The sequence below is a fragment of the Monodelphis domestica genome, chromosome 1, assembly GCF_027887165.1.
Source record: "Monodelphis domestica isolate mMonDom1 chromosome 1, mMonDom1.pri, whole genome shotgun sequence".
In the NCBI taxonomy this organism is placed as follows: domain Eukaryota; kingdom Metazoa; phylum Chordata; class Mammalia; order Didelphimorphia; family Didelphidae; genus Monodelphis; species Monodelphis domestica.
The window spans coordinates 405,513,063-405,527,140 of NC_077227.1; the positions used below are offsets into that span (position 1 = coordinate 405,513,063).

The 14,078-nt window shown below is 35.5% G+C and overlaps 1 protein-coding gene across 2 annotated transcripts in view; it reads left to right on the forward strand.

Moving 5' to 3' along the window:
• The window catches only part of CTNNBL1 (catenin beta like 1), a 230,545-nt gene that overhangs the window by 41,620 nt on the left and 174,847 nt on the right, over positions 1-14,078 (forward strand). The window contains exons 2-4 of one of the 2 annotated variants that reach the window (XM_007474362.3): positions 3,927-3,988; positions 7,904-8,092; positions 13,726-13,832. In XM_007474362.3, the coding sequence (XP_007474424.1) occupies positions 3,986-3,988; positions 7,904-8,092; positions 13,726-13,832 (299 nt within the window). In that variant the 5' untranslated portion in view covers positions 3,927-3,985. The remainder of the gene's footprint in view (positions 1-3,926; positions 3,989-7,903; positions 8,093-13,725; positions 13,833-14,078) is intronic. The other variant, XM_007474361.2, reaches the window with a different exon arrangement.

The following is a 14,078-nucleotide window of genomic DNA, read 5'->3' on the forward strand; positions in this document are numbered from 1 at the left end:
GCTAAGATGTCTGAGGCCAGATTTGAATCTATGATCTACCTCTTGACCTGACTATTAATCCATTGAGCTATCTAGCTACCCCCTAAAAATGCTTTTTTAAAAAGAGGAAAAGGACCTATGTGTAGAAAAATATGCATAACAACTTTTTGTTGTTGTTCTAGCAAAGAACTGGAAACTCTTAAGGGGGGTGCCCAATGATTGTGGAATAGCTAAACAGATTATAGTACATGCATCTTACAGAACAATATGTTATCAGAGGTGTTTAAGGGGATGGTTTCATAAAAGCTTGGGAAGGCTTGTATAAACTGATGCAGAATAAAATGAGCAAAACTAGAAGAACAATTTATGCAGTAACAACTTTGTAAAGACAAACAACTTAAAAAGACTTAAAAATTCTTCTCAGTGTACTGTAGAACTATGATTCCAGAAGCCTGATAGTGAAGCTGCTCCTCACTTCCTGATTGAGAGTGGATGGACTTAAGATGAAGAATAAATCATATCTTTTCAGTTATGGCCAATATAGGGATTTTTTTTGCTTGGCTATGTATATTTGTTTCAAGGGATATTTTTTCTTTTTTCTTCCATTTCAGGGTGAGATTGGAGGCAGATGAGGAGAGAGGTATATTCTAATAAACAAAAAATGGGAAGAAAATAAATGGATTATGGAGGGATATTTTATTTATATATATATATATATATATATATATATATAATATACATACACAAACATACCTACATGTTCATATGTGTGTATATTTAAATGTGCAGAAAAGGATACAAGGAAGGCTAGATAGAATTATAGGCTAGAATGGATTTGGAAGTTGTATGTTGAATTTATTATTTATTTAAGAGACTGTACTAATAGAGATCCAGAGTATTATTATGTACAATCCCCTTGTTATATTTAGTATATGAAAATACCCATTTTATGTAGTATTAAAAATCAGAATAAAAAGTAAAAAATAACAAATTATTCCTGCCTTTTTGTGAAAATCAAAATGCCCTTGTAAGTATGCCTCTTCTTTAAAATACTTAGTTTACTTTTTTTAGAAGTCAGCATTTAAATAAAAATCAGCATTATATTAAGAATATTAGCAGAGATTCATTGATTTTTAAAAGTACCACATTGTCGATTAATACTGTATAAATATAAACACTTTTATTGGAGGAAGCCATAGAGATACAGAAGGGTTGGTAAAATTTTCTTCTGAGCTTGGACCCAGATTTTCCTCTTTACTTGTATAACTTTGTATTGTATTAATTTTAGACTTCTTTTCTATCTTTATTCCTCCATATTATTACTTACAAAGTTATATTCTGATACAAATGTGATCCTTGTATTAATAATTATGTTTTGTGTATTTTCATAATTTATCATAATGATATTATATATTCTAGAAATCTCCCTTTTCACACACCCCTTCCCCAAATTGTAAATGAGGTCGAAACAGATCATAAATGGGGATAATATAGATTGCGTACTCAGAGGAAATAGAGTTGGTTTCATAGTGAAGTTTTAATTTAGGATTCGTTCTGGTGATGTAGCCTCTTCCTATGGTACATTACTTTAAACCCAATATAACTGCATGCTCCTGTAGCCCCTCATTATCACTATAGCTTCTCACTGCTTTTTAATTAAAAAAAAAAAAAAGGGAAGAGACATAGAAATGAAAACCTGGTACTTAGGTTGGATATTGTGTGGGTATGCAGAGAGTAGCTTAGGCAAATAAATGCTTATTTATTTTTTAACTCTTTCAGAGCTTTATATGAGAAGTCTTGTTTCTGTTTCCTGTGGGAATATTTTTTATAAAATACTTTTAGTTTTCAGCAATTATGAAACCTCTCTTGAGCTTTATCCATTTGGGAATCTATATATCCTGGAAAGTAGACCCTCTGAGGTTGGAACCCAACAAATACTCGACAGATGTTATCACTCTATAATAGTTTTAAAATAGGGAGTTAAAGAATCCTGTATGTCTAGGCGTAATGTATATAGACATTAACAGTTAATTATTTTTCTAGTCTTGTGGGTAGTGGAAGTAAAAAGATGACTTTATTAAAAACAATTTCTCCTGACATTTCTTTATCTTGAAGATTTCCAATCACTTTGCAAAATACTAAAAATAAATCCTCAAAGGTGACTAGTATGAATCAATCAACCAGCATTTATTAAATACTTAGTCTGTACTAGACACTGTAATTGGAACTGGGGATATAAATATAAAGAATGAAAGTAGCTCTTCTCTCAGGGTCTTAAACTTTTTGGGGGTAGTTCTTGTAAAACAAAGTAAAGGGACAGATGGTAGAGCCATCGACCCTTCTTTGGCTCTTTTAGTGAGAAATAAAATAGTTTTGATATCTACTTCCTGCTACTCTTTAGTTTTTTTTTCCTTTTTCTTTTGGAACTGGTATTTCCCTTATGATGGCTTCTGGATATGTAGGATTTTAGAATATATTCTTGTGTAGATTGCTACTGTCGATGGCTGGGTTTTCTTTTTGGGGTGGCAGTGGGGATTGAACACAAAATGTTCTAGAGCTAGAATGAATCTTCAAGATTAAATCCAACCTTCTCTGTTTACATGTGAGAAATTATAGAAGAAAAGTAATAGATCTTAGAGTATAAAATTCTACTGTATTGTAAACTCATCAGAGCAGGAACTATGTTCTTTGTATATGATCTTTGTTCTGCACTGCCTAGTATAGTTCCATGTAGCTGCTTAATAAATGTGTATTAAATTGAATTGCTCCAAACTCTTCATGAAATGACTCGGGGTCTAATATCAAAGACTTTGGAGCTAGAGACTTTAGAGATCATCTATATTAGTCTCTCCATTTTATAGATAACTAGGACACAAAGAATTTTAATTGCAGGACTTAAAAGGTCTTAAAGTAGTAAGTGGAAGAACTAGATTCTAATTCAGTTCCTCTGACACCAATCTTTTCCTATGATTTAATGTTGAATGCTATCCTTAGCCCTGAGTTTTGGTTGAATCCCACTAATGGTCTGGTGGAATGGAGTGATACTTTACTTATTCTTATCATTGAATGGACACTTATTTCAAGAGCATCAAAAAGTTAATTCTTTTCTAGATGATTTATATATTGCTTGATAGGACTTAGGACTCTATCTTTTAAGGCTTCCTTTAGTTCTGACACTGATCTTTTGTTTAAATTGACCAGGTGATGACAGGGTTTATATTTCTATCACCCACAGGATGCTTTCCAAATCTTCTAGCAGTTAGTGCCCTCATTTCTCCTGATTGTTGTATTTATTGATATATGTATGTACATTTTGTATCTGTACTGACATATTTATGTCATTTCCCCTGATAAAATGGAAGTTCCTTGAGGGCACAGCCTATTTCAATGAGTTTGTCTTTGTATCCTGAACTTCTGGGACTTAATTGGGGATTAATAAATGCTTAATGATTGATTGATGTGTTTATGTTCTTTCCCCAAATCCCCTTACCTCTATTACTCTGCAGCTGGGTCTATTGGAGTATGGGTTATTGGAATCATTATTGATTGAGTCCTCACTAGAGAGGAGCTTCAGAAACTCCTCTCTTTTGAGGACCCATCAGATCAGGACAAAGTATAGTTAGGAACTGGAGACTTTTGGATCTTTGTAGTAGCCCTAACCATTTAATCTTGAATATGCTATTTCTCCATTTGTAAATAGAAATGGTGTTACCAACTCCAAGATTGTGGTAAAGATGAAAGGACCTACTTTAGATCCCTCAGAGGAAGTTGCTATTTCACTAGATGTTATTAGAGGTAAAAAATCTTTTCTAGGTATGACTATGAAGTATATTTCAAAGGAATGAATTTATATGTGTGTTGGGAGATAGGTCTAAAAGAGAGGTTGTCACTCGGCATCCATTTTGTATTTCATGATTATAGCACTATTTTCTTTTTTCTTTTAATAGTAGTCCACTGCCTTCTCCCTCTGCCCCCAGTGAATAAACAATCCTGAAATCTGCTTTTCATGGTGAGTCTGCCTAACTTGGCTTCTGCAGCAAGCTCATGCTAATCAGAATCACAGCAGGCTTGGTTTTATGAACCTAAAAGAATTAGTGCTCTCAAGGGGATGAAATTCTTACCTGCTGGGGAGCTGCAGGTTTCCAGTTTGAAGACTACACTATTGTGGGATCAAGCAAGTTTTCCCTCTTTTTTTCCCCCCCATATGGAAATTATTTCATACTTTTTTATAGTCTTAAATTATTGTCATGTTTTCAACAATTTTTTTTAGGGTCGATCTATAATGACAGTAGTGAATTTTTATACTTACAAAAATAGGTTGTGATCATATCAAATTATTATCTATTCCAGGGAGACTGGGAATAGAGTGAAGAAAAGCAGGTGGTGCCCTACAAACCAAATTGTATAATTTGAATTTGCTAAGAAATGTCATATGCTTAGGATAGCTGAAGCACCTGGTATGTGGAACTTCAAGAAGCTTAACTATAGAGGGGAATGGTCTTTTACCCCTAACATATTGGGGCCTGTCATTTGAATGCTCAGTTACAAGTCAGATATTTAATAACATATATAGTGGACATTTATCTATATTACCAAATCACTTACCTGCTCATCTGTTTAGTAGCAGTTTGCTTATAGTACTGGCACCCTCTTGTTGACGGTCATCTATAATGGCAAATATCAAAAGGAGGGAACTAATAAAAATTTTGTATCTTAGGGAAGATGGATGGTGCCATGTTAGTTTCCATGTGGAAGAAAATTTTTATGCCTTATTTAAAAATTTTTTTAATCTTCATTTTATTTCAATTACAAATTTACACATAAATTTTCCAGAATTACATGATTGTTGTTGTCTCCTGCCTCTCTTCCCTCCCTGCTCCTGGGGTTGACAAGCAATTCTATTTGGTTATGCATGTATTATCACTCAAAACATTTCCATATTATTCATTTTTGTAAGAGAATAGTCTTATAAAACCAAAACCCCAAGTCATATGCCCAGATAAACAGGTGATAAGTCATATGTTTTCATCTGCACTTCTATTCCAACAGTTCTTTCTCTGGAGATGGATAGCATTCTTTTTTCATAAGTCCCTCAGAATGGTCCTGGATCATTGCATTGCTGGTAGTAGCAAAATTTTATCACATTTGATTGTCCCACAATATTTCAGTTACTGTGTATAATGTTTCCCTGGTTCTGCTTATTTCACTCTGCATTATTTTGTGTCGTTCTTTCCAGTTTTTTTCTGAAATCATCCTATTCCTCATTCCTTATTCCATCACCATCATATACCACATTTTGTTCAGCCATTTCCCAATTGAAGGACATTCTTTTAGTTTCCAATTCTTTGCCATCACAAAAAGTGCAGCTATAAATATTTTTGTACAAATAGGTCCCCCTACCCCTTTTTAAAAAATATCTTTGGGATATTTTTTATCCTAGTACTGGTATTGCTGGAACAAAAGGTATGTGTATTCTTTCAAAGGCCCTTAGGCATAATTCCAATTGCCTTCCAGAATGGTTAAATCAATTCACAACTCTACCAGCATTGCATTAGTGCTTCAGTTTTACTACATCCTCTCCAATATTTATTCTTTTTCTTTACTGTCATATTGGCCAATCTGCTAGGTGTAAGGTGGTACATCAGAGTTGTTTTGATTTGCATTTCTCTAATCATGAAAGATTTAGAACATTTTTTCATATGATTATTGATAGTTTTGATTTTTTTCATCTGAAAACTGCTTATTTATATCCCTTGACCATTTGTCAATTGGGGAATGATGTGGCTTCTTATAAATTTGACTTAGTTCTTTATATATTTGGGAAATTAGACCTTTATCAGAGAAATCTATTATAAAAATTTCCCCAGTCTGTTGTTTTCTCTAATCTTGGTTGCATTGGTTTTGTTTGTAAGAAACCTTATTTTAATTTAATATAATCAAAATTATTAATTTTATATTTTGTAATGTTCTCTATCTCTTGTTTGCTCTTAAATTCTTTCCTTTTCCGTAAATCTGATAGGTAAACTATTCTATATTCACCTACTACACTTATAAAATTACTTATATCACTCTTTATGTTTAAATCTTATATCCATTTTTTTTGGACAATGATACTTGTATAACCCAGTGGAATTGCTTGTCAGCTCTAGGAGGGGGGAAGGAAAAGGGGAGGGAAAGAACATGAATCATGTAACCATGGAAAAATATTCTAAATAAATAAATTAATTAATTCTTAAAAATCCATATACCCATTTTGAACTTATCTTGGTATAGTATATGAGATATTAATCTCAACCTAATTTTTTCCATAATGTTTTCCAATTTTCCTAGCAGCTTCTGTCAAGTAGTTCTTATTGCCAAAGTTGGGATCTTTGGGTTGTGAGATTTAAAATAGTGAAGCCCATAAACTGTAGTGAGTTAAAATGGTGGAAGATATAAATTGTGATAGATATAAGAGAGGGTGAGTAAATTTGACTGCAGAAAATATGTTTCACTACAGTGTTTTGGTTTTAAATCAAATATAAGGTGGTCATCAGGGAAATATTCCCAATTATTCAAATATCCTAGTCAACTGGGTTTTATAGAGATTTTAATTAATACAAATATGGAATTAAAGAAAAGAGAGAAAGAGAGAAAAAGTAAATAAGTATGAAGGGCCTTAAGCCAACATGGCCTAGACCTGAGTCTTGAGAGAGATCAGTCAGTCAGTCTTTTAACACTCACCACAAGGTCTGCTTAAGCAAGGATTCTAGTGACACCAGGCCAGCATCATCTCAGCTGCTTTCACCAGCTCCCTCCTCCATCTGAATGTTTCAGAATCAGTCCTTCCTCAATCTGAATGTTTCAGAATCAGTCCTTCCTCAATCTGAATGTTTCAGAATGAACCTCCTCAATCTGAATGTTTCAGAAAGACTTCAGCTCTTCTCTGAGCTCTTCTTAAGGGCAAAATCTCCTATGTCACCTCCCCTAAGTTCTTCCATCTACCAATCACTATAGATGTTTTCCAAAAGACAGCCCATTTTGAATTCAGAGCTGAGTAGATTAATCTCTTTAGTAAGTCAGAAAAAAAATGCTGCTGTGTCCACTAATTTCATTAAGAAAAAACCTCTGAGTAAGTTTTCACCTTTTAGGTCTAAGTAGTTTACAAGTTGCCCCACCTTTATAGGCACCTAGCATCCCATTGTATCAATTCCAAAAACAGGCATGGCTCAAAGAACTCCTTTCCTTTATAAGTATGGTTTTCAAGTACTTTCATTATTTAGCAAGGAGTTTTCTGCCCTAAAGCATTCTTAAGTAAGGGTGGAATTGAGGTCCTCCCATAGCAAGGAGTTTTCTTACCTAACGCAGTCTTAAGTAGGGGTGGGGTAGGGATACTCCCATAGCAAGGAGTTTTTACATTCAAGTAGAGTTCTCACTATCTGGTAGGGAATTATTTCAAGTAGGGAATTGGAGGATTCCTCAATGTGGAGTAAAATTTTTAACATTCATAAGACTGTGAAATTTTAAGGTTTACAGGGTTTATCAAACACTAGATTGCTGAGGTCATTTACTCCATGTCTATTCCATTGATCCACCCTTCTATTTCTTAGCCAATACCAGATTGTTTTGATGGTTACTGCTTTATAGTATGAGACTCATTTTAATAAATGCTATTTATAAATTGCCATCTTCTGACTTTTAAAATGGAAAAAAAATCTGAATAGCCAATGTGAGGGTATAGAACCCAAAATCAAGTTTGGTTGTAATAGTGGAAAGTGCATTGACTCAAGAATCAAGAGCCCTGAGTTTAGTTTCAGGTCTACCACTAAATAGCTTTCAATGCTTTGTTGATCCGGTATTTCCTCATCAGTAAAATGAGGGGCTAGATTTGGAGATTATTAAGGTTCCCTCCAGCTTGATATGCAGTGATTCTGTTTTCTCTTAGCCAAACAGGGGCACAAAACGGCCCCGTGATGATGAAGAGGAGGAACTGAAGACTCGGCGTAAGCAAGCTGGAGCCCGAGAGCGAAGTCGTTATAGGGAAGAAGATGGGGCAGCAGTGGAAGAAGCTGATGATGACAAAAAGAAGCTTCTTCAGATGATTGACAAGGAGGGAGAGGAGGAAGAGGAAGAGGTGAGAGTGAGGGTTGTGGGAATTTGGAAAACCTTGTCTTCAGAATTGAATTGTGATGAAAGAATAGTATTTGTTACAATTCTTTTCTTGAGACAGATAGATGTGTTTGAATCTCTTAAAGTTCTTTGAAAATGTCAAACTTTTCCCCACCATAAGGGAATATAGTCTTAACAGAAATGCATCACTGAATTAAAAATGAGACAAAAACAAACCCTTTATCATTGCTATTTTAAAAACTTTATTTTTAGTTTATATGTTATTCCTCTGTGACATTTTTGCTCAATTGGGGGTTCTCATATACTTGAATTTAATTATTATTGAGCACCCACTATGTGTGAGGTACTGTGTTTTGGTAGGATACAAAGACATTTATTGCCTGAGACTGCACTTTAAATATAGTCATTTGGTGGGATACAAAGATACAATACCGGTCCTCAGAGAACTTATCAAAGGGAATAATGGCTTTCATTTTTACGTGCCTAAGGTAGGGAATGACCTTGAAGGGGCAGATATTTTTCTAGATCATAGAATGATCAGATCACAGATTTAAAGCTGGAAAAAATCTTAGAGAGCTTCTAGTTCAACTATCTCATTTTATGATTGAGGAAATTGAGGCACAGAGAGGTTAAATAACTGGTTTTATGTCACACAGCTAGCAAATATGAGATGAGATTTGAACCTAGATCTTCCTGACTTTCATGGCCAGGATCTACCTGTTAACTATGCTGTGCTGCTTTTTTCTCAGAAATGGAAGGTAATTTGTCCAGGGTCTTTTAGCCAGTAAGAGGCAGAGGTAGAATTGGAGCCTAGCTCTTCTCTCTCTAACATGTACAGTATGCAAGTATGACAGTACAGTATGCAAGAGAGTTTAAGGGCAAGGGCAACCACTCTGTATTGAGGTCTGTGTTGAGGCTATGGGTGGGGAGGGCATCAGAGATGGTCTTTGAAGTATGAATAGGATTTTAACTGTCTTGCTTTGTGATTTTAAGAACATAGAACATTCCAGTCATCTTTGTCTAAATGTGAACGAAACTAAAAACTAAGCTGCTGAAAGAGTTTTATTTTTGTTTGCCATCTCATAAAAACCTTTCATTAGCCCTAAATTTTGGGCCTGAATCTCCAGGGATGACATTCTGAAAATGTGTGGTGGGAAGTATTTTTTGGACTTCTCACAGTCCTTTCAAAATGTAGCAGCTCTGTCAGGGGTTAAGTGGCATGTAGTACTCTTCCCTCCTGCCTCCTTCTCAGTTCCTCTTCAATCTGTTAGCCCTGCAGCAACAGTTAATTGGCAGGAATAATTCCCATGTAGGGCAAGGCCCAGACTAAAGGATTAGGATAGTAGCTGTCATGGGTAAGTGGTTTCAAGGCTAGGAGACAGAAATCTAATGTGGGACTAGCCTTTCTGTTAAGGGACAGGGGAAAAGAGATCATTTTGTAAAAATGACACATGGATGGCTACAAGTTCAGGAGTTATTTTCTCCCTGCCACCAAAGTCCTATTTGTTGAAAAACAAGTGATATTTGCCACTGTGGAGTCATGTGACCTTGTAAAATATTATTGTCCTTTTTGTACTGCATCACCAACATTCATCTTTCTGAAATCTCCCTCTGGTTTCTGATGTTGAGCTATTGGTGATGCTGTTGTGGCTGATGGCAGAGACTGATAATTCACTATTCCCCTGCTGCTTGAGAGAAATTAAGGGAGGAAAACAAAAGCCTTGGAGAGTCTAGGAATTTGGGAGGCTTTTAAGCTGTCTATATTCTGGTGTGTTCTTCTCTTTGGGTTTGGCTTAGCTAATATTAAGCAAGATGAAGAAAGCCTATCTTTATCTGAGCCTCTTGAGAATGAACCTCCCTCAACAATCTGAATAATTTTAGTAATATTCAGTGGTGGTATTGGGACATCTCAGTGGCCAAATAATAGTTTGTTTTGGATATATAGGTAGTAGCAAATTACTTGAGACATTTAAGTAAACAATTGCTCACAAAATAGTTTTGTTAAAATGAGTGTATAGGTAGAGGTGTCCCCCCATTTTAAGAATAGCTAGCTAACCAGATCAGAATTGGAATTTACAAAATTGGAGAATGTGATGATTTGTTTTTTCAAAAAGACTACTCTCAGGGTTTTCTAAATAGCAATTCTTGTGCATTTAAGTATGTGCTATGGTCAGTATGCTGCTTGACAGTGAAACTTGAGGTTAAAAAACAGTAGGAGAGATAATGGGAAGGATTGGAGCAAATGAAACATGAACCTTATAGAATAGATATCTTCATAAAAAGCACAGTTCAGAAGCTGCCTTCTACATAGATCTTTCCTATATGCTGCCACCTGCCCCGAAGTATTTGGCATCCATTCCATCTTGACATTAATTTGTATTGCTACTTTGTATAAATTTTGCATTTACCTTTCTGTATTATATAGTTGCATCCCCAGCAGAATATAAGCTCCTTAAAAGGGACTGTTTTATTTTTGTCTTCATATTTCTAGAACTTTGCACAAAGTAGGTACTTAAATATTTATGGAATTGAATGTACATAGTAAGATGGAGGAGTAGACATTTTCTTTGATCCCTATGACCTTTCAGACCTCTCCAAAACAGATACTCTGTGTTAAAGATATAGCAAGTTCAGCTGTCTCCATACCCTAGGATAGTCTGAATCCAAAAGAATTTAAAAACCTTGGCACCTCTCCTCCACTTCCAACACTGCCTCCATCAGACTCAAGGTTTTGACATACAGGTCAGGGTTTGCAACAAAATCCAACCCCACATCCACGTTCCCCATCCCTCTTAGTGCCCTTTCTAGGCTATGGAAATTTGCTTCAATAGCCACAGAAAGCTAGCAAGGTAAGTGGCAACCCTTCAGGTGCAAGAACCTATTGGAGGCCGCAATGGTAATAGCAGTAGCCCAGAGCTAGCAGGACAGGACACTCTTTGTGTGTGTGTGTGGTGGGGGTATGGAGTAGTATTGATAGTAGTGATCACTACTTTTCAGCACTTGCTGAAGCCAGAGGGAAAGAGTATAGCATCCAGTTGAAGACATTTCTGACCACCCCAAAACCTTTCAAGCTAGAGAGACCTAGGCTGGTTAAAGTGAATTGCCCAGTGTGGGAGAAGACTAAGGTTTTGAAATCCAGCCAAGGAAAACACTATCAGAGGGGACAGAGTCAGAAAGTGAATAGGAGAAAATCAGAGAGGAAAAAAAGACTGAAATTACCTAAGATATCAGGAAAAAAGAAAACTCAAAGGCCCTAAACATAAGCAGATAAGCAATAGGGAAAACATTAACAAGGGAAGATAATATGGCCTCCTGATCTAGTAAATTGAGTCCAGGGCATCTGAAAAATAACTTCAATAATAAAGAGAAATGAACCAATACTTAATGAAATAAGAGGGTTCTATGGATTGTGAAGAGAAAATAGCACCAGAACACACTGTCCCCAAGTAGTTCAAAAGAGAAATGAGAATTATGAGAGGGGCCTGCATAGCAAAAATAATGGACGCAGTAGAGAAACTAGAATCCACAATGGCAAATCTCACCAAAGAAACAAAAGAGAGAACAATAAATTGAGAATGCAGATATACAGAAGTGAAGGATTTAGAAGTAGGGAAGCAAACCCCCCCCCCAAAATTTAAAAGGAACTGAATTAAAGTAAAATAAAAACTAAAGTGAAATGGTTGTTAGGAATCTCTGTAATAATTAAAATAGTTGAGGCCATAAACTGTAGTGATTAAAAGTGGAAGACTTAAATTGTAATAGATATAAGAGTGGATGAGTAAGTTGTGACATCAGGAAATATGTTTTCACTACAGTGTTTTGTTTTTAAATCAAATATAAGGTGGTCACCAGGGAAATATTCCCAATTATTCAAATATACCCAAGTCAGCTGGGTTTTATAGAGATTTTAATTAATACAAATGAGGAATTAAAGAAAAGGAGAGAAAGAGAGAAAAAGGGGAATAATGAGAAAAGGATAGGCCAGCTCAGGGTAGCCCTGGCCAACCCAGGCCTAAGCCCTTAAGAGAAAGATCAGTCAGTTCTTAATCACTCACCACAAGATCTGTCCAAGCAAGGATTCTAGTGACACCAGGCCAGCATCATCTTAGCTGCGTCCACCAGCTCAATCCTCAATCTGAATGAACCTCTGAATGAATCTGAGCTCCTATTTAAAGGGCAATTTCTCCCCTAAGCCCTTTATATCTACCAATCACAGTAGACGTTTTTCAAAGGACAGACCATTCTTAGTTCACACCTGAGTAGACTAATCTTTTGAGTAATTCACACCAGGACAGCTCTGAGTAAGTTTCTCACCTCTTTGTTCCTTGTAAATTCACAAGTTGCTTGACCTTTATAGGTACTTAGCACCCTTTTGTATTAGTTCTAAAATAGGCATGGCTTAAAGAACTTTTTGTCTTACTATAAGTATGGGTTTAAGTACTTTTCATTATTCAGCAAAGAGTTTACAACTTTATCTTCCTCTAGGGCAGACTTAAGTAAGGGTGGAGTAGAGGTCTCACATTCCTGATCTAAGTAGAGTTCTCACATTCCTGATCTAAGTACCTTCACTGCCCAAATGGCGAATGGTCCCAATGGGGAATTTTTTTAAGGTTTACAATCCTAACCTTATGAAGTAGGGTCTGAGAATTTTCAAGGTTCACATCTCTAAAACGTTTTTTTTTTTTTATCACTGAGAAAACGGTTCAATTTACATATATTTTATTGATCTACATCTTTAGAAACACATCTTTCTAGTGTCCCTTTGTTGGCTTTCAGCTGTTTCTGCTTTTGGGGCTGCTTTGAGGGGTAGGTGCCTACTTGGTTCTTGGCATTGTGACTAGCAGACAACTGGAAAACAGTGGACACATTTCTGATAAATCACCAGTAGTAACATTGAAGAAACAGTGACTTGAGCCAGTTTTATAATTATGTTTATTTTGAGTATAAAATTTGAATTACATCTTAGCTTTTACCTTTCATAATAGGAGACATATAGTAGGGCACCAGCAGGAGAATCAGACCTTATTGTTAAACTTAGCTTTGCTAATTATTATATGAATGACCTTAGACAAGTCACAAAACCTCAGTAACCCTCAGTTTCTTCACTTATGAAAAATTATCTCTTTTTCCTTCACATTCTCTGGTTCTGTGAATTTCACTGTTATAAATAAATAATTAGCTTACTGATTTGATTCCCATACTTCCTTTTTGAGCACTTACTTGCTTTAAGTGTTGGAGAGATTTAACTAAACAAGATGTGGTTTTCAACCTTCAATAACTTGAGTTGTTTGCTCATTATTATCTGGAGACTGGAATGGGGTTGTTCAAATCTTAAAGTTTCTTTTTCTTGTAATTCTTCTCTTTTAGTTAACATATTTGTACCTATAGAGGGTTTTTTTTGAGGTGCTTTAGGAAATTCAAGGGAGTTTAAAATCTGATTCTTGTCCTCCAGGACTTGCATTCTAGTTTCAGAGACAAGATATACACTTCACACTAGGCAGACAACAACTTAAGGCACGCTATAAGTTCCAAGTGAAGGACAGATAATAAATGAAAGCTAGTAGAGTTCAGAGAAGGAAGATATCAATGAGGGCTAAAGTTGTTGATATTTTTATATTTGATTTTTTTTTGAACCAGGATGAACCATTAGATGAAAGCTCAGTGAAGAAAATGATTCTTACATTTGAGAAGAGGTCCTATAAAAACCAAGAGCTACGGATCAAGTTTCCAGACAATCCTGAGAAGTAAGATATCTCTTACTTTACTGTTGCATATCGTACATTGTTTATTTCCTTCCAGGTGTTTGCTTCCCTGATTCATTTCTAAGTCTTTGTTTTCTAATAAAAGCGGTATTCCTGGTATTTTTTGATTTGAAGGTTGAATTTGAAAAAAAGTTTTATTTTAAAATTGATATTACCTATTAATGGTGGTGATGATATAATTCACAGCTGGAACTGTTAGAGACCCTTGAGGGTAGACCAGTCTTTCTT